The sequence below is a fragment of the Heteronotia binoei genome, chromosome 17 (assembly GCF_032191835.1).
Source record: "Heteronotia binoei isolate CCM8104 ecotype False Entrance Well chromosome 17, APGP_CSIRO_Hbin_v1, whole genome shotgun sequence".
Classification (NCBI taxonomy): Eukaryota; Metazoa; Chordata; class Lepidosauria; order Squamata; family Gekkonidae; genus Heteronotia; species Heteronotia binoei.
In genome coordinates this window covers 13,191,691-13,205,554 of record NC_083239.1, presented here as the reverse complement: position 1 = coordinate 13,205,554, position 13,864 = coordinate 13,191,691, and the positions used below count along the sequence as shown (strand labels likewise).

Here is a 13,864-nt window from a genome sequence, read left to right as displayed (position 1 = left end):
TAAGAGATCCCATTCTGTATATGGTGAAATGTCTTTCTTAAACATAAAATGCATTGCAAGTAGACTAAAAAAAAATCTAAGGGGAAAATATAAAGTATCTAATTTACTTTTTAGGCCAATAATGTTCTTAAATGGAAAACAGATGGAAATGTGTCTACCAATTGGACGCCTTTCTGTGAAGAAATTCCCATGAAAGTATAATCCGTGGACAAAGATCTCTAGATTCCTCCATTCTGTGTTATCATGATTGCATCTTCCCCACAGGACTGAAGGGAGCTCCCTGTACTTCTGTGGCAAACAGATTTTCTCTGATGTGGCAAATGTGTTCTGGGTCTCTAAACACTTATGTGCCCCTGTTTGTGAGCCTTGTTTGGCCCATGATCTTGGAGATAGACACATGCCCCCCTCCCCCCGCCATGTGCCACGTTTGTCCCAGGGAGGACCGGCTGCGTGCACACAGAACTTGAGCTGCCCGGAAGACCTAGTCATGGCCCTTGCCCTGGGGAACAAATTCCAGAGGCAATAGGCTCAGGAGTCTGTTTCCTTCAAGCCCCGTGCTTTTTTACCATAAGAGGTCCAGTAGTTCTCTGAAAGCAGAAATAAAATTTCACAAGATTATACTGCACAGATCTAAAGGGAGGTGGAGAGATTACCTATATATCTGGTGGAGTACAGAAGAAATGATGCTGAAAAGGATTAGGTGATCAGAGAAGCAAAGCAAGCTCCTTGGGCATCTTCCAAAAGCACTGACCCAGTCTTCCCTCTTTCCTGCTGCAGCTCCAGAAGCGCTTCATTCTGAACTTGCCTTCTTTCAATGCCCGTTTTATTGATAAAGATGGTATCCATGATGTGGACAGCATACCGCTCCTGAAAGCAGCAGCCTGAACGTCCGGACCAACTGCACTCTTTCTGTCTCAGTTTGGTTTTTTGTACTTTGTTTGAAATCCACTGTTCCCCGACTGCCCTTTGCAAATGCAAATAATAAAGATGGACTCTTTTATTCTCTCCAAAAATTGTCTGATCCTGCTGTGGGAAGCTCTTTAACGGATGAACAGGTCTCCTTTATTTTAAAACTCTTTTCTCTTCACTTATGGAATCCACTGTTACAAGATGCAGTGACGGCTGCCAGCTCAAGTGGCTTTTAAAAGGGTTTAGACAAAGGGGGTGGATAAGCCTTGTACCCTGGCAATATACTTTTTCACACAAATGGGGGGAGTGTGCACCTTCAGATTGCACTTGAGGTTTCTGAGGACAGTTGCCAGCTAAATATTGAACTCATGTGGACTTGGGTGTGGCCCACTAAACATGGCATCCTTAACTGTACCATGCAGTCTCATATAATTATAGAAAATTTCCTCTGCAGCCGGTTTCATAAACAGCTAGTTGTTTATTTTATTTAAGACGTTATTGTACTGCATTTCCACCTAGTCAGGGTCCACAAGGCAGCAAACAAAAAAATTAAAAATACAATTAAAATTCTCAAAATATTTAAATTAAAAACACAAGCAACAACCATAGAAGGAGGGCCAATAACCACTATTGGGGGTATGTCAGGTGCAAGAAAGTCTTCCAACTGCTGGCGAAAGACACTGATAGAGACCAATGAATTCCCCCCCTTCCCCCGGAAGTGAGTTTCAAAGTTTTGTTGCCATGACAGAGACGACCCTTTCTCAGGTTGCCCCCCATCTAGCTCCGATGCCAGGGGCAATTGAAGCAGGATGTCCTAGAGCAGAGGTTCCCAAACTTATTTGGCCTAACGCCCCCTTTCCAGAAAAAAACCCTCATCGCCCCCCTGGAAATCTTCAGCTCTGAATAGTGCAATGGGAAGGTGCTGCTGCCCAACCGCTTTCAACCCAAAAGCTGCAAGCAGCAGTAAAATGGGGTGCTCTTTGGAGGCTTCCTTGGAAGCCTCTGACAAGCGCAGGCAATGTTTGTCCTGCAAAGAAAAGCAGTGGCATGGCATCACCACCCGGGGCTCTTGGCTTGCCTGCTGGCTGGCGCAATAGTACCACATGGAAAGGGGGCGTAAAGGGGTGCCCAGCAGCACCCACGGCCTACCCTGCCGACTCCCATGTGCTGGCCCTGCAGAAGACACTCTGTGTCTAGGGCATTGCAGTTGGCTGAAATCAACAGAAGCAACCACCTGGTAACCAGAGGACTGTAAGAAGCTTGACGGTCTGCAGAAAACTTTGTGAGGAGAAAGCTACAGGTTGGAACTCTTCAGAGGAGTTTGCGCAATTGCCTCAGTGCTTCCACTGACCTGACCTGAACTGTATTGCTGAGAGAGAAAAGGCAAGCAACCTTGAGAAGCTGTTGTAGCAAGTATTTGCTAGGGTAGACTAGTAAGGTTCTGCGTTTCTTGTTTGTCTGTACACCTCTATTTTTTTATTCTGTCTTGTAAATAAACTGCATCCTCCTTATATTTTAATTGGAAGGAGTCCTGGTCTTCATGATTAGTCTAATTAGGTGAATTCGCACTAAGTAGCAGACAAAAAGGAACCCTCTATTTTTGTTAATTGGAATTTTTCTCTAAATTAGAAATTCTGGAGCCCTCCCAGAAATGTGATGTTTTGACACCTGCCACCCTCTTCTTTTCTCTCCTCCTTTCTCTTCACTTCGCTCTTCTCTTCTCCCTTTATGCTTCCACCGCCTCCTTATTTTTATTCACCACCCCCCAATTGCACCCAAGGCTGCCACCGCCCCCCTGGATTGTTCCAGTGCCCCCCAGGGGGCAATATCGCCCACTTGGGGAAAAACTGTCCTAGAGTATGCAAGTAGGCTTGTATGTAGAAGGCAGTTCAGACAGTCCCCAGTGTGATTGTTCATAATACTGGAACATTAGCATATTTTCTCAGTTCCCAAGTGTGCACAGGAAGTGACTTTTCCCTTTTTCCATGGTGAGGTTGGAGTGTTCGCAGTTGTATGGAGTGCTGCCCCCTGCAGACCTGTTAGGGAATGAGCTGTTGGAAGATGCCTGGGTGAATGTCTAGCCTGGCTAGGGGCCAAGTACAGGGGTGGTCTTTAACACTGTTGGGGTAGGATCATGTCAGCCACATGACCGAAGAGGTGGTGGATCTGGGATTGCCAGCTTTCCTATTACAGTGGGAGATCTCCCAACATCGTCTCCCCTGATGCCCACCACTGCTCAGTAGGCCAGTGTGAGGGAGAAGAAAGCAAAATCAGTGTCACATTGATATCAAGGAATTATTAATGGGGCAAACCCTGACGTGCCATAACATTGCTCTGGCATGCAGTGGAAACTGGAGATCCTAGCATGGTGTGAAATCTTGTTGTTGATGCAGGGCACTCTCACCACTGGCTGGCAACCCTGGGTGGAGTAAATGAAACCAAGGCCCATTACGAAGAAGAAGATATTGGATTTATATCCCGCCCTCCACTCAAGAGTCTCAGAGCGGCTCACAATCTCCTTTACCTTCCTCCCCCACAACAGACACCCTGTGAGGTAGATGAAGATATTGGATTTATATCCCGCCCTCCACTCCGAAGAGTCTCAGAGCGGCTCACAATCTCCTTTACCTTCCTCCCCCACAACAGACACCCTGTGAGGTAGATGAAGATATTGGATTTATATCCCGCCCTCCACTCCGAAGAGTCTCAGAGCGGCTCACAATCTCCTTTACCTTCCTCCCCCACAACAGACACCCTGTGAGGTAGATGAAGATATTGGATTTATATCTCGCCCTCCACTCCGAAGAGTCTCAGAGCGGCTCACAATCTCCTTTACCTTCCTCCCCCACAACAGTCACCCTGTGAGGTAGATGAAGATATTGGATTTTTATCCCGCCCTCCACTCCGAAGAGTCTCAGAGCGGCTCACAATCTCCTTTCCCTTCCTCCCCCACAACAGTCACCCTGTGCGGTAGATGAAGATATTGGATTTATATCCCACCCTCCACTCCGAAGAGTCTCAGAGCGGCTCACAATCTCCTTTACCTTCCTCCCCCACAACAGACACCCTGTGAGGTGGGTGGGGCTGGAGAGGGCTCTCACAGCAGCTGCCCTTTCAAGGACAACCTCTGCCAGAGTTATGACTGACCCAAGGCCATGCTAGCAGGTGCAAGTGGAGGAGTGGGGAATCAAACTCGGTTCTCCCAGATAAGAATCCGCACACTTAACCACTACACCAAACTGGCTCTCCATGCATGTATAGCTTGCTGCAGATTTTCTAAGCAGTAAGCCTTTAAGCTTGACTTTGGATTTCTCTGGTGTATTCATTCTGCAGCTACAATTTTTAAAATGCACTTTTTCTAAATTGGGGGTGGAACATCACTCGCAACGTGTGGGGGTGGCATCGAATTTTTTTTAAAATGCATGCAAGTTTTGCACTATCACAGCTGTGCAGTAGCATCCAGCAAGCACCTTCAATTTAAATCCTGGTGGTTCAGGTTTAGCGCCTGTTTATTTTAGCATTAGTTCATTGAATGAAAGGGAACAGAGAAGAAAGCAGGCAAAGAGGGAAAACTCCTTGGGCATTGTTGAAATTGACCAGACTTTTTCTACAACTGACGAGCAGCTGCAAAGACCAAGATCAGTTTTCTGTATTGCCAAGCACTAGGAGTTCATCTTCTGTCCACCTGTGCAGCCTCACATGGGGACTGTGCTTGCAAGGGCTGGCTGTGAACATTTTTTTTCTAGCTTTAAAACGCAAAAAATGGGGGCGCCCTGCCCCTAAGAAGCCACTCATGCAGAAGTTTTTCCCTCTGAGTGCATCATGTACTCTGGTAGAGATGCCCCCTTCTGGTGTGTTCCAGTTGCTTTTCTTTGTTATTTTTTGGGGGGAAAGATATTGCTTGTTCATTCCTATTAGGAAAGTGATTGATTCAATTGCTCTACTGTTCTTCCTGGGAGAAGGTTCCCTTTCTCAGCTGAGATCTCTCCCTTCTGGAATTGTGTGCTTGTGGTCCCTCCATAATGGCATCCAAGGCACTGTTCAAAAAATGATCAAGATGTACAAAAATGACCTATATGGAGGAGCACAAGTTTTGCCTACTTTGCTTGGGTGAAGCCCATAATGTTGGAACTTGCCCCATTTGCCAACGCCTCACACCCAAGGCTCAAGCCAATAGAGCCTCAAAGCTTAAAGATGCATTATGGGAGAAGGCCCTGTCTTCCTTGATTCCAGCTAAACCAACTGCTAGTCCTGGGTTGACGGTCTGCACTCCACTTTCTCCAGCTGTCAGACCAGGCTCCACTCCCTCTTTGGTCCACTTGGTTCCAGCAGTTCTGATCATGAGAGTGACCCCATTGCCTAATAAAAGAGCTGCTTCGGTCACTTCAGTAACAGGGAGGCACGACCACACTCACCTTTTTTAAGCCCTTCCAAAAAACCTAGATTTCATTCTGAGCCTTCTGCAAAAAAAGTGAGGAGATCAAAGCACAAAGATAAGCCTAGTGCAGGTGCTAAGCAGTCAAAATGAGCAGAATAACCCAAAAACTCGGATCTTGACCAAGAGACTGTTCCAATACCATGTACCCCATCTCCCCACTTGGCTTCTTCTGCAGGCTCTTTCTGCAATCCCAATGGTGATCCCTGATGCAGCCTGAACCAGCATTCCCCCATCATGGCAACCTATGGGCCGCCAATAGCCCTGTTATTACATGTCCCCTTTTTATTTGAGCCAGTGGGAATAACATCAGTCCCAGTTCTATGAAGAACATGATCCTTTAGCATATTACATAGGGAATCATCCTGCTAAGTGCCAGTTCCATACTCCATACCATGGCATTGAGGAAATCTCAGCAACCTCTTGTTTAGCCCTAAGAGTATGTTGGATCCATCACTGGATGATACCATAGGCAATCCAAACCCAATATCTCCAAGTAAGGACCTTTGCCTATACAGCGAGTAGATGCTGTGAATGGCAAAGGCTCTCAAAATTGATATAGCCACCACTGACAATTGATCAAAAGACAAGATCCTGAGCCAGCTCTATTCTGAGGCCCCCAGCACTGTGGCATTCCCAGTTTTGGAAGGTTTGTCAGATCTCACAATTCTGATTTGGGAGAGGCCAGCTTCTATCCAAGCTACCTTTTGAAAGATTGAATAATGGCCTTCATGGGGGTGGGAAAAGGGTGTGTGGGGTGGAATCCAAGGGCATCTATGCTTTTAAGAGAGCCAGTTTGGTGTAGTGGTTAAGTGTGCGGACTCTTATCTGGGAGAGCCGGGTTTGATTCCCCACTCCTCCACTTGCACCTGCTGGAATGGCCTTGGGTCAGCCATAGCTCTGGCAGAGGTTGTCCTTGAAAGGGCAGCTGCTGTGAGAGCCCTCTCCAGCCCCACGCACCTCACAGGATGTCTGTTGTGGGGGAGGAAGGGAAAGGAGATTGTGAGCCGCTCTGAGACTCTTCGGAGTGAAGGGCAGGATATAAATCCAATATCTTCTTGATAACAGGAGCACCACCGACATGGTATTTGTTCTCAGGCAGCTCCAAGAGAAATGCAGGGAACAGAACAAGGGTCTGTATGTGACTTTTGTCGACCTTACCAAAGCTTTCGATACCGTTAGCAGGAAAGGCCTGTGGCAAATCTTGGAACGTTTAGGATGTCCCCCAAGGTTCCTCAGCATGATCATCCAGCTACACGAAGACCAGCGAGGCCAAGTCAGACACTGCAACGACCTCTCGGAGCCCTTCCCAATAGGCACAGGTGTAAAGCAAGGCTGCGTTCTCGCGCCAACTCTCTTTACGATCTTCTTTAGCATGATGCTTCAAAGAGCCGCAGTAGATCTAGATGAGGACGATGGTGTCTACATCCGCTATCGCACCGATGGCAGCCTGTTCAACCTGAGGCGACTAAAGGCACACTCCAAGACAATGGAAAAACTCATCCGAGAGCTACTGTTTGCTGATGATGCTGCACTCGTCTCCCACTCGGTATCAGCTCTGCAGCATATGACGTCCTGCTTTGCAGAGGCTGCCAAGCTATTCGGCCTAGAAGTTAGTCTGAAGAAGACAGAAGTTCTCCACCAGCCTGCACCCCAGGAAGATTATCACCCTCCCTGCATCACTGTGGGTGAATCCGTTCTGAAGACAGTCCAGCAGTTCAGCTACCTGGGGTGCATCATCTCCTCAGATGCCAAGATCGACAAGGAGATTGACAACAGGCTGGCAAAGGCAAACCGTGCATTTGGCCGACTGCACAAAAGAGTGTGGAGCAACAAGCATCTGAAAAAAGGCACAAAGATCAATGTTTACAAAGCGGTTGTGATGACAACCCTCATCTATGGCTCCGAATCGTGGGTTTTATACCGTCATCACCTGCGACTCCTTGAGCGCTTTCATCAGCGCTGCCTTCGCACCATCCTCAACATCCACTGGAGTGACTTTGTGACCAACACTGAAGTCCTCAAGCGGGCAGAGGTTACCAGCATCGAGGCACTGCTGTTGAAGACGCAGCTGCGCTGGGCAGGGCATATTTCTAGGATGGAAAACCACCGCCTTCCCAAGATTGCCCTGTATGGCGAACTCTCCACCGGCCATCGAAATAGAGGGGCACCAAAGAAGAGGTACAAGGACTCCTTGAAGAAATCCCTTAGCACCTGTCACATCAACCATCACCAGTGGTCTGACCTAGCCTCAGATCGCAAAGCATGGAGGCACACCATCCACCAGGCTGTCTCTTCCTTTGAGAACACACGCATAGCTGGTCTTGAGGACAAAAGGAGATTGAGGAAGAATCGCACTGCTACAGGACCAACCCTAAATCAGACTTTTCCCTGCAGCCGCTGTGGCCGGACCTGCCTGTCCCACATTGGTCTTGTCAGCCACCAGCGAGCCTGCAGCAAACGTGGACTATTGCACCCTTCTTAAATCTTCGTTCGCGAAGCCAAGCCGAGAGAGAGAGATCTTCTTCTTCTTTAAATTATTTTCAGCTTGGAAGTGAAGCAATGGGAAAACTGACATAAAAGCTCTCTCAGAAAACCCAGATAAACAGTGACTGATTTTGCACTCACCCTATGCCACTCTGACGTTCCTCTTTTCAGCACGGCATCCTTCCGATTTCCCACTATCTGCCCCGGGGCTTCAGCTCGTGTTGGTGTTTTTGCACGGCAAAGAGAAACTGCTAACCACCAGCAAAAAACGCTGATCTTTGCTGAAGCCCCAGGGCAGATAGTGGGAAATCGGAAGGACGCCTCACTGAAAAGAGGAACGTCAGAGCGGTGTAGGGTGAGTGGGAAATCGGTCAGTGAGTGGAAAGTGGACTGAGTGCTGAAGGAAGGAAAAATAATGCTGAATGAAAAAGAAAACCTGACAGACATGCACTGTGAAAGAAAGGCAAAACACCTATGCATAATAGGCCAAAAGTCAAAAGGAGAGGGTAGCAAGAAGACAGTGCAAATCTGGCTGTGGTCTTCCTGCCTGTTCAGACCTAACTTACTTCCTGTTACTTCTATGTGTAGGTAACCTGGGCTATAAAGGGAAGCTTTGTTGCTGCACCCCCCAAGCAGTGTTGCTCCTGTCCAGGCCCATTTCTACTTCGTTCTCCAGATATCAATTGCCAGAGAATGTTGATTTTTAAGTTTGCCTGGGAGCCCAGGCAACGTCTGTACCCACAGAGTGCTGGACATGTGTTTTCTTTTGCTATTTCATTTGTTGTTATAATGTAGACCTTGACAAATTTTCTTTGGCTCTAGGAGCCATCTTAGATATTTGGGAGCCAAGCATGTTCAGCATTCAGAGTTACGTATGACCATATTTTCTGATTATTGCTACCGCAAAAAATTCTAAACACCATAATGAAATTTCTAGGTGCCACGGTGACCTGGCATCTGGGATTTTTCAAGTCCTGATAACATGTCCTGATAGCAGCCAAAGAATGCAGGCTAGAAGAAGAAGAAGAAGGTGATATTGGATTTATATCCCGCCCTCCACTCCAAAGAGTCTCAGAGCGGCTCACAATCTCCTTTACCTTCCTCCCCCACAACAAACACCCTGTGAGGTGGGTGGGGCTGAGAAGGCTCTCACAGCAGCTGCCCTTTCAAGGACAACCTCTGCCAGAGCTATGGCTGACCCAAGGCCATTCCAGCAGGTGCAAGCGGAGGAGTGGGGAATCAAACCCAGTTCTCCCAGATAAGAGTCCGCACACTTAACCACGACACCAAACTGGCTCTCAAGTGGTTTTTGACAGGGGCACGAGTGTACTGTGTTACATGTGCCAAGTAAGGCCCATATGTCTATCTGTGCCCTAAAAAGCAAATCTTGTTTGCCTAAGGACACATGTTTTATGTTCTGTTTCTGTTTGAGTTCACACTGCAGAGGAAAATGCTCACCCCTTGCCCTAGTGACAGAACACATGTTTTGTTGTGTCTGGAGTAAAAGAATCTTTGGGGACAGAGTAGGAAAGCCTGCTTTACCCTAAGGTAAAGCAGGCTTTCCCAGTGCCACTTAGTCAAATTGGACAGAGCTGCTTCCACTTAGTCAAATTGGACCCACATTTTTAGTGTACTGCAGTCAGTTAAATTCATCTTCTGAAAACTCAGAATTCTCACTTGTAGAGGATGCTGTCTTCTCTGTCTCTGAAGGTTTCTTTGCTCTGCCGGTCATCTGTGTGGGTAATTTGTCGCATCTGTGCATCAGAAGTGAAGGAATGCTCCAGTGCAGTCGCACAGCAGAAACGTCTGACCTGAAGGGGGTGCTGCTTGCTATGTCTCTGCATGAGTTCACTCATCTCACCTTCCAACCAGGCTGATTAATTCTGCCCTGTCTGATTTGCCTGGGATTAGATCGTTCTGTTGAAGCCTGATGTAGCAAAACCAGATATCAAGCCCATCTACCCTCGTTGGCTCTCCTGAGGTTAATGGCCTTTTGGCCACTCCTTGTCTCTAAATGTGTTTCATTCCCCATGTCAGCTGATCATGTAACCATTACATGAGAGTTGGCAACTCAGGATATTTGTTAACCTTCCTACCCCCCTTTCCCCCTTTAGTTTGTGGGTGTGTTGCATCATAGACTGTTATTTCAAATGATAACCTGGCAGGAATGTAGGAGCAGAAAAAGTATAAAATAATTTGAAAGGAAATGTAGGTTGCAATTGTCTCTTCTGACCTTGTCTCTTTCCACCCTGTCCCTGCATAGGATATGATTGGATCATACTCAAATGAAACTAGATTGCCTAAACTCAGAGGAGGCTGCCTGTTGCAGTTCTGCATGGATTCATTTCCTTGGGCCAGCAAATTAGGAGGAAAGTGAGGACAGGCTTCTCTAAAGATGAGTGGTTCTTACTCCAAAAGCCTCTTAGTTGTTTGTCTAATTTTAATTCAGAAAAAGTGCTTCTGCTATCAGATGTTTCTAAGACACTAGCACATGAAGCACTTAGCACATGAAACGCTTGCCAAATTAGAGCTATCATTTGAATTGGATCGTGGGGCTTCCCTCTGTTAAATTTGGAGAGCATCTTTGTTAAATGTCCTGGCCCCATCCATCTTATGTGGGCCTTCCTGTGATAATAGAGTAAGTGAGGCCATCCCATTTCAAATGTCTTTACTTCTCCAGTTTGCATTGTCACTCCTTCAGGACACTTCTAAATAATCTCACAAATAATTTTGACCACTTTGGCACGGTTGTAGAATCCACAGTGATATGTGAGAGTCCTAGTCATCCTCGTGGTCCTTTTTGTCTTGGTTGGAGTGTGTCTTTTAAGAAATAAGACTGCATAATTTGTGCCTGGAATAATCACCGACAAAATGTTTTGGATCTCTCCCCCACCCTGTCTAGAGGCAGGTGACGGCTTTTATGTCTATTAATGATTCCACCCCAAATAGGCCGGTTTGCGTTGGGTTAGAATGCAGCATATGTTCTGCCTGGAGGCAAGAGCCCGAGAGCCGGATCCCCCATTGACTGTGGCGATATGAGAGCTTGTACAAGGAGCAGGCAGAGCAGGCAGCCTCTTGGAATCAATGGCCCAGTGGCCCAGCATTAATCCACAGGACAAAAGAGGGAGCTGAGGCTTCAAAACGCAGCCATCAATAAGCACTTTGTTCTTCTTGGAGTATCTTTTTTTTTTTTTTTTGCACAGTTTGTCTTTTACACTTAACCTTTTTTTAAAATGTGTGCCTTTAAAGGTTAAACTAATTGGTACTGGGGGAAAAAAACTTTAAATAAATGGTGGTAAACACTTCCTAGTGAATAAAGCACATCTGCCTTTCAAGAAATCTGATTAATCTCCGCTATAAATTTGCTAAGTGGCTGAAAACAAGCCGCTCCCTTCTGGCCTTCCCTCCCTACCCCAATCAGCATTATAGGGTTGGTAACGCCTCTTATCTACCTCATAAAACTACTGTAGGGTTTATAACAAGGTGACTGTGTATAGCTAATACCATTGACCACTGAATATGCTTTAAAGATAAGTCCCTCCTTCTTGAAGCAGACACAGAAGCAAGGCTGTTAGTCTCCAAAGGAAATTTGGGAGTTAATTCTGGAACTGGTTGGAAGGGGCCCCTTGCTTCAAAAGACAAGAAGCTAGTCCTTCCAGCTTCTGAGAACAGGCTCAAAAGTGTGTGACAAAATTCTAGGGTAGTGTTGCTCCGCATCACTCTTCTCTTCCTGCCTCTTCAAGAATAGCTGGAGCAGAATAAATTGTGCCAAAGGAGGAAGTCTGTAATTTGCATAATATGCATACAAAGTTCAGCCTGACACACTGGCTTAATTAGTTATGTGTGGTGTTCCAGAAGTGTCTGGAATAAGCACTATTGTCCACCTGCCCAAGAAGATGGAGTGGCCAGTTGTCCTGAAGTTTCATTTTGTTGATTCCAGTGGTTTCTAAAAGTTAATTCTTAGGCATGGGGAGTTGGGAACTGTAGAGGGAGTTTAAGGCTACACACACACACTTTGCCCAATCCCAGTAGGGAAAATACTTGGAGCACTTTAAATATGGGGAAATTGTGCAGGGGAAGGAATTTAGTCCCTTTCCTGAATGTAATGGGGAAAGGCTGCGTACCTGAAAAATGTATATCATTGGGAGCTCTCCCAGTACACATATTGTGGGTGCTTCTTCTTTTAAACCATGAAAATGTTTGCTACTTTCAAATTAATGTCACTTAGCATTGACATAAAAGGGTTGTTGGAATGCTTTACATACATCATTTGGTTACAGTCCTTATGGAATTCTAAAACAGCATCAGCCCCATAGTGCAGAAGGGGGTAGAGAGGCAGCAGGGAGGGGTTGCCAAAAAGAGATTCAAACTTGGGAGTCTCCAGTTCACTGCTTAGTCTTTTAGTCACTGTCCTCTAGGAGCTCGTTCTGTCTGTTTTTGGATTTAAACATCAAGGTTAACTAGGGCTGGAGACATCTGTAACCTTCCCCTGGGACTCCATGACGGGGGCGGGGGTGGTCTTGTAGAGCTTCTTCCTCTTTTGGTTTAAAGTAAAGCCTTTGGTCTCATTCAGAGGATCCCTGTTAGTAATGCACATGGTCTCTACTTCAGTAAATCTGTCAAACAACTTACTGCAACACTTTTGAAGCTTTTTTTTTATTAAACCTCCAAGTCTTAGAGCATCTATTGGGTTGGGTCCCATGGGTTCATCCTGCAAATACCCCTTTTTACTCCAGTGCAAGGAACCACAATTCAAGGAGCCCACTGCCTTCCTCATAATACAGTGTTTCCAAAACTGTGGATTGGGACACAAACGTAGGTTGTAGCCTCTAAAGCAGGATCGTGGGCCAGCCTTCCCTAAAGGCTTCCCTTACCCTTTCCATTTTCATCTTTTGGAAACCAAGATCTGGCCCTGGAAACAGTATCTGTGATGTCATACATTAATTGCTATTTTTTCTTTACTGCATATACATGTTGTTCAAGTAAAACATGCCCTGATGGTTCCTAAAGTGAGTTTCTTAGACTCTTAGGAGGAGATTACAGGGAGAAATGGAGAAGGAGAGGGTGGTCAAAAGTTGCAATGTCGCCTCCATATGCAAAGGCTGTGTGCATCATAGATGGGTACCAAAGTCTTGCCTAGGGTGCAGAAAACCTTAGGCTAGTCCTGGGTGGGTCACCATACCAAGTAAATTTGACCTGAGGGTCACCAAACCAAAAGGGCTGGGAACTGCTGCGATGATACTTCCTTGGAACCCAACCCACCATTGGGAGGGGGAAGGGATAGAAGAACATAATTTGAATTTTAAACTGCCATGTTTGAGTTAAGAGAAAGCTTGAGCCATTTTTTGGTCCCCAGATTTCTCATGTTCTGCCTCTATAATAACTGAAGAATCACTCTGTTCTATTATGAGTCAACAGTAATGGTTAATGTTTGAAATTTTCTGGGATGAAACAAGCATTCAAATTGATGCAAAGGAAGCCTATTTGCATATGTTGTGTTAAGATGCATTAAGGTTAAGTACATCATGTTTATTGTGTTACATTTACAACCTGGACCAGCCTGTCTGAGTGCATCAGGATATAAAAGGTGCTGAGTTATCCCTGAAACCATGTGAGAGAATATTTTGGCAGTGGGTTGGATCCAAGCCATCAGCATGACTCCAAAGGTGCCCTTCTGTCTATGCAGCAAGCCATTCTGTTCCATGGTCACCTTCTCTGAATGGGAATTCAGGACTTTTTTGGTAGCAGGAACTCCTTTGCATATTAGGCCACACACCCCTGATGTTTCCAATCCTCCTGGAGCTTACAGTAGGCCCTGTAAGAAGAGCCTTGTAAGCTCTTCAAGAATTGGCTACATCAGGAGGTGTAGCCTAATATACAAAGGTGTTCCTGCTACAAAAAGCCCTATAGTTTGTGAGCAGAAGAGCATCTGTGGATTCAGCCTCAGGGTTTGAATCCAGTTCTATGAAGCAATGTATTTAATACATGTCACTAAAACATGTAAACAGTTTTTGGGCTGCATCCTGAAGATCC

General features: G+C 46.1%; 1 protein-coding gene across 1 annotated transcript in view; it reads left to right on the top strand.

The window, feature by feature from the left end:
- PSMB2 (proteasome 20S subunit beta 2) overlaps positions 1 to 1,013 on the top strand; it is a 47,166-nt gene extending 46,153 nt beyond the window's left edge. Inside the window, exon 6 of the mRNA XM_060258663.1 lies at positions 778 to 1,013. Coding sequence (XP_060114646.1) covers positions 778 to 885 — 108 coding nt within the window. The 3' untranslated portion in view covers positions 886 to 1,013. The remainder of the gene's footprint in view (positions 1 to 777) is intronic.
- Positions 1,014 to 13,864: the final 12,851 nt, after the last annotated feature.